General features: G+C 38.6%; 1 protein-coding gene across 1 annotated transcript in view; it reads right to left on the reverse strand.

Moving 5' to 3' along the window:
- Nucleotides 1–6,937: 6,937 nt before the first annotated feature.
- LOC104167806 (CREB-binding protein-like) overlaps nucleotides 6,938–7,062 on the reverse strand; it is a gene marked incomplete at its 3' end in the record, with an annotated part of 3,139 nt that continues 3,014 nt past the window's right edge. Inside the window, exon 2 of the mRNA XM_009708181.1 lies at nucleotides 6,938–7,062. This exon is cut by the window's right edge and continues 594 nt beyond it. Within this exon, the coding sequence (XP_009706483.1) occupies nucleotides 6,938–7,062 (125 nt within the window).

Below are 7,062 nucleotides of genomic sequence, written 5' to 3' on the forward strand. Positions count from 1 at the left end.
CTGAAACACCACTGGAAATTCTTGCTTTTAATCTATGGCTTCCAAAAGAACTGGTGGATCCCTTGATTTCACTTCCAAAACCTTCTTTCAGATACACTACTTAGAAATAAACTTCATTCCAACAACAAAAATGGAAGAATTGCAAAACAGCGATCGATGTGATTTAGAGTTAGTGACAAAATCCTTAACGTTTGTGTTGTGTTACCAAAATAGAAGATAACGGCACAGTTCTACTCTGAACAAATACCATAAGCATTTCATTTTTGTCAGCTGGATGATAAGCCAGTGTAAGTTAAGAGAGACAGGCTTTTTAACTGCCCGAGTTGAAAGCAGGAGGGGAAACCAAGTTGCGGTCTGTCCCCACGAAGGCTGACTGTTTTGTTTCTTGCAGCATTTACCTTGCAGCACGGGAGCCAAACCGAACCTAGATACCTGCTTAAGCATAAGACCAGAGTCAAGCGACTATCGCCTCAAAGATCTTCAATGACATTGCGCAACTGCAAATGAAATTTAACTCATGTACTAGAAATAGGAAACAACTCAATTTCAAGTGCCAGGAGTAATAGTTGTGGTAAAGTGAGCTTTTTATGTCACCAAATCTCTTCGATATATCACACTAAACTCATCTGTGGAGTATCGCTTTGCACGGTCATGTTTCAAAACAAAACTGCATTACAGATATTTTAATTTTACGACGAGTGCGTGAGTTTTGCTGTTATGTGTTTCTATATATTTATATCCTTCTTCTGTTTGTATTATTATAAAAGCACATATGTCTCTTCTCAGTAAAAATGCTGTTTTGGTGATAGTTACTCAACAGAGAAGCAAGCAACTATGGTCAAGTCTGTAATATTATTAAGAGTCCCCTGAAACTGGGAAGCAGCATGATTTGGAATACGATTCGGACTGCCTACTTGTGTTTGCCAGAGGCATGGTCTGCTAGGAGACAGTCATCTTGGCAGCCTACTACGGACAACTTAAAGAATGAGAAGCAAATTAACTGCAAGTCATGTTAAAACAATTCAAGCAGATTCAGACAGATTGAGAGTCACCAGAGAAACAAACAGCACCAGCAGTTTGCTAAAACACACAGAACTGCGAAGGAATGAGAACATCTTCAGCTGACTTAATTCACAATCAGCAAGCCTATCTAAATCCGGTACTTAGCAATATCAACTGGGTAATCGGTTTGCTTCGTTTTTTCTCATCACAAATTTTCCTTACTATAGAGTCCTCAAAACACCGAGTCAAGTAACATAACTACATACACAGTTTAAGTCTTGTAACAGAATTCTTGCTCTTTAATGTAGATCATTATCTTATAAAATTTACTCAAGATTAATATCCAACACCAAAACACCACTCAGTGAACAACAACAGGGAGCAAAACTATGAATGTGCTTGTCAGAGGCACATGTATTATATATACACACCCAGCCTAGAAAAAACAAGTAACAGAATTCAGTTCTTTTATAGCTCAACAATAAAAAAAAAAAAGAAAGTGAGACAACTGGTTATTCTCTCGGTAGACATAAAAAAATGGTTTTACTGTTTTCTGAAGTTCACTGCTGGTAAGACTTCCTCCTCCTCTTTAATCTGAAGCCTCTCCTACTGCAACATGCACTGCCATGTGGCTATTTTGACTAAAACAAAGTTGAAAACATGCACCATTCAAACAAATTAGGCCAATACAGTTAAGCAAAAAACCCGTTCTAAACTCATACACAAGAATCCAGCATAACAGATCTGTTTCTGCACAGTTAGTGATTATTGTGAACCTGTTAAGATTTCAATGTCAATCCTGCTACTGGTACCAACTTCCAGCGGAGCTTAAATACATACATACACAGGTAAGGAAAACTCACCAGGTATACACAGCACATGGAAGTCTGTATCTAAACTCCTTACTACCAGATCACCTCCTGAAACACTACATTGGAAGATCTGCTAGCCAGATCAGCTTTCCTATCAGTTTCTCCCTGCCAGGCAGGTTCTAGTAGGTATAAATACAAATATTTTCCTTCAGAGTTTTCAAAACATGTCCAATGAGGTTACTTAAAATCTACAATCTTGAAAAGGTATTTTACAAAAAAGAAACAGTGTTGTAATCTTCCTAACTAGGTATGAAAATAAACAATCATCTTCTCCTGATCTCTTTATAGATTCAGACTAAGATCTGATCAAACAATTACATCCTCTTCTACGGCATACAGAGCCCAATAACAGGTTTGATTAAATCTAGCTTTCAGAAAGAAAACTAACCTTAATTTACTAGTTCTACAGAGAAAACCACTTTGAAAGGAACCCCCAGCAAGCTGTAGTTTCGCTGCAGCTTAAAAGCAATGACTTCTGCAGATCATCAGCCACACACAGCTTCAGGATTTTTTTCCCCCAGTTGCTGCTGCTGGGTACCAGCATACCCTTCTTGGAGTGATAGGGCTCTGAAGTTACTGAAGAAAAGGTAATTCCTTTTACAGAATTGTATAAGGAGGCACTACACCTTGGGAACACGTGAAAAAGAAAACACTCAAGAGTCCTCCTCATCTCAATGGGACTTCACCACTTCTTAAGAGAAGGAGCAAAAGTACCAATTAGGGGAATCTCTGTCCGAAACTCTTAACAGACTGCAAAAAGGAAGTCTGAGAACCATACAAAATAAATGGGAACTTCTCAAAATCTTCTTTGATTTTCCACAAGCTTTGATAGCAGCATTAGGACGAGGGGAACACATCTCAGCAAGAGACTATATAACATCTAATCTACAGAAACACAACTTCAAGCTCTTGCCAGCCACAATGAACTATATGAAAGCTTCATCTCCCTCATTTGAAAAAGATGAACTCTCACAGCAACAGGAGAGTATTAGGCACAGAACATGCGTGCAATGAAGTGCTCATTTCTATGGAAACAATAGACCAGCTGCTTAGCTTTGCTATTGCTTAACATGTTCGACCACCAACAATCTTAAAAAAACAACTCTAATTTAAAAAGCTTTTCTAGATGGTTTGAACACATTTTCTAGACTTAATGGACTTTACAAAAAAACATGGCACAACACAAAAGGACAATTCCGCTACCACTGGAAATTACTGTGACAAGATCATCTGTTCCTCTACCCCCGCCAAGTGATAATTGTTCAAAGAAGAATCCTTCCACTCTTTTAAGCGGATTTCTTAAAGAACTTCAACCCAGTCAAATGAAATCTATCCTTGTGGTGTCGTCCAAGAAAACAGGGCCACAATGCCACAGTTACAAACAAAATTGTTACAGGAACGGAGTCTGATAGCGAAGGGAGCAGACAGATACACAACAGCAAAGAAGAGAAGTTTCCCCAGAAACAGATGATCTCAGACAAGTCAAAAAAATCACAAAGCCAGCGCTCTAAATAAATCTGAATATGCAAATTGCATAATCACAGTCAACGTAGAATTCAAATCCTTGCCATAGTAAGTTGTTGTATCTTTAATTCACAAAACCTTCTCGGGGACTGCTCTGCTCCCCATTTCCAAAAATATTCTAGGCTACCAAGAACATCCTATATACTCCCAAGAAAACATGACTATGACTTTAATAGCTATTGTTTAACTTGCATTAACAGGTTACTTCTTCCAGAAGATCATATGCAATCTACGAAATCCTTTGCTCACGTCTCTATAGACTGAAAAAGTATTTTGCTTTAATCTCTCCCTGCCAACAGCAAAACACTTGTCTTGATGTCAGCACCTCATTGTCCTCTGACATTGAGAATCAGTTATTTTTCATTCCCTTTTAAAGTGGTTAGGGGTAAGGTTTATCCACCACCTTCGGCTTACGCAAGCATACGCATCATGAGATTGAGTTACCATGCTCCTAACTGGTGTACTTCTCATTCTCTCAAGAGCTGCCTCAAAATGGGAAGTCCAACTCAAAATTAACAATACTGGCTTATGATGCTCCAGATGAAACGAATCCCAGTTATTTCTGAGCAGGTGAAGGGATCAGATTCCGGATTTTTTTTTTCTTCTTTTTCTCTTACTAGAAAGAATGTTTATAAAAACATACCACAAGAAAGAAAAACAGAAAAGTAATGGACTTTCCTTGATTAGTCATTTACTAAAAAAGGATTACAACAAACCATCAAGGAAGAAAGCTCTTGCCCAACAAAACTGGTCCCCAAACCATAAAGGGTAATGAGTGCTACACACTGCACATAAACACGCTGAATTGAGAAAAATGGGCTTCTGAGCTGTAATTGAATGAGGTTAATCAGCGATGCACATCACTTATTTTAAACATAATGAGAAAATCTTGGTTTAAAAAGTTCTTTCAGATTTTTTTTCTGCATTTGTATTTCACACCTCTTTCTTTCCCTTAGGATATATCGCTAGAGTCACCACCTAGAGAATTTGCTTCCAGCCTTGACAGTTCTTGAAGCATGATGGCAGCTACATTATAAGCCGTTTCGTCAAGTTCAGCACATTCACTATTAGGCAGATCAGCTGCCTCACCACCACTTCTATTGCTGCTCTTCAAATCTTTTAAGTTGTATACATTAAGCGGCAAACATCAGGGAAGAGGAGGTGAAAAACCAAACTAACCCACATTCTCCTTCAGCAGAAATTTCAGTTTCAGAAGAACAGACAAACTCACTAAAGTGTTTCTTTTCTTAAAAGCTTTCATCACAACTGGAGCATTAATAAGACAAAAAGCTAACACACCATCAGGGTTGATAATCCTATTAGGACAATAAACTGGGGGATGGGAAGAGACTGGAAAAGGATGCCAATCCTCAAATGTCTACTAAGGAAAATGGCAAAAATAGAGAATGCTTCTGCTCATCAGAAGAAAATTCAGGGAGCAACTAATTTGTTCCAAAATGGAAACACAAAATATTTGTTTAAAACACTGAGCTCACTTGCTCTCTTACCAAGAGATAGTGAAGATGTAAATAAAGTAAAACTTTTTTAAAAAAACACAATGCTTTTAAGCTTCATCTTGTTCAACAAGAGATGGAGCCCTGGAAAGCACCAATTTTTCTACTTTTATGAGCTGGCCAAGTTTTGTACATCATTTTCTCTTAAGTGCTAGCACCTTCACAGAAACACTATTTTATCACTTATGCTCTGTCATTTAACAGTCCTACTACTTCAGTCTGTCCAAACAACTTCATGTGTAAGGACTTCTGAAAGCACTAATTTTGCTCTAATGTTTCGGAAATGCATCACCAGTGCGGAGCATGGCACCGCATAAGAGGACAAACTAATGATTTATGCAATAAGGATACTTCCACTATTCTTTTCCAGGGTATTCCTTGTCCAAATTAACTTTTACTTTACTTCTTGAACACATGCTAACTGAGAAAAGTCCAGGTTGCCTTCCCAAGGCTGGTGAATCCCATTTGCAGCTGGCATCACGCTAAGTCTGAAGTCCTTGAAAAACTAAATTTGTCCGAGTGCTGGCCTATTCCTTACCAGGGGTGGGTTTGTTTAAAATAAACCAAGAGATCACAGAACCTCCCGCACCAGGTTCATACATACTCAGTCAGATGAAGACCTTAGGCAAGTCCCTTTGCTTTGGGGTAATTCCACCTGAGGGAGTTCACATAGAAAATTAGTAGTTTCACCACATAACTGCGTAGTAGCTAGGAAAAAATCTACTCCTAAGAACTCAGATATCCGTAAGTTTATAGAAATAAGTCAGATAATTAGAATTTGTCACTCCTCCCACAAATTTCAAAGAAAAACAAATGAAAGATAAGCTGATTTTCTTCCTGCACAGACCAATCCGCTCCACACACCAAATGCAGCTGATTCGGAGGCTGGAGACAGCTATACCCACTTCTACATGCTATGACCTTCACTCAGACCACAAGCATCTCTTCCTTAAGCAAAGAGATCCCCTTCACTGCAGAGAGAATGCTTTTTATGTTTTGTATTTTAAAAAATTAAAATTAACTTTACAGTACTCCACAATGATGCCAGCATTTCTTAAGAGAACATGACATACACTTTTATGTCAGGCAATCCAATTTTTTCCACAATTCCTAACACATCAATGAATTAACATTTACATGTTAATAAACTACAACAATAGTGACTACTGATGTATGAATAAATAAAATATCAGAGAGAAAAAAGTGTCTTTTTCCACATATCAGAACATGGTGGGTTTGCCATCAAAATTTCACAAAGGAACCGTACCAAAGCAACACAGACAAGAGATGAGGCACACTGCTATCTAACTGAAAGACAGGAGGAGCTGCAATCACAGCAATTCTCTAAGCTCACACCTGGGAAATGAAGAACTAAAAAGCAATGACTGTATCAAGCAGGGATCAGAGCAGTGCCCCAAGACAGAGGCAGATACTTCCAGGTGTGTACATTCCCTGCCCTGATCTGCAAGGGCCATGGAATCAGAGTTCTTGCCCAGACACTGCCCTTCCCTTTCACAGAGCTTGCATTAGCTTGGCAATCTATGTGAAATCTGATGTTTTCAGATCAGTTCCTCTGTATTGGAGTAACATTCACAGCACAGCTGTTGACAGTGGTCCTTGACAAGAGGACCGATTGCTACACTGCTCCTTCCGATCAACAAATATTTCTCTAACAGCTTTCACATTGCTTTAGAAGCTTAACTGAGATCCTGTACAGCAGTAATCATATGCTTCCTTTTTACAGGATTATGGTACTCTTTTCCAATTCCTCCTGCTAAGATACTATCCAACTTTTAATTTCAAGGATGTGTTTTTCAACAAGTGTTTCATTTCTGATTACATGAGAAATACTGTTTTAATTATCTTGCCTTCATGGTATCACCGATGACTGAAACAGATCCCTACAGACTCAAGAAAGTGCATTCTTCAGTTGTGCTCCAGAAAAGAATTTACTACATTTTCTAACACCTGTACAGAGAAGAAACAAGTACAATAAATAGAATATATTAAATTATATGTACATACTTTAGTCATTGCTCCTGTCTGTGCTGTGTTCAGTCCGGTGTGACCAGCCATCTGTGGAGATACTTGGGTTAAAGTCTCTGCCAGCACACTGCCTGCACTCCCCTGCATGGCAGGGGCAGAATATT

Source organism: Cariama cristata, unplaced genomic scaffold (genome assembly GCF_000690535.1).
Source record: "Cariama cristata isolate BGI_N322 unplaced genomic scaffold, ASM69053v1 scaffold2059, whole genome shotgun sequence".
NCBI lineage: Eukaryota > Metazoa > Chordata > Aves > Cariamiformes > Cariamidae > Cariama > Cariama cristata.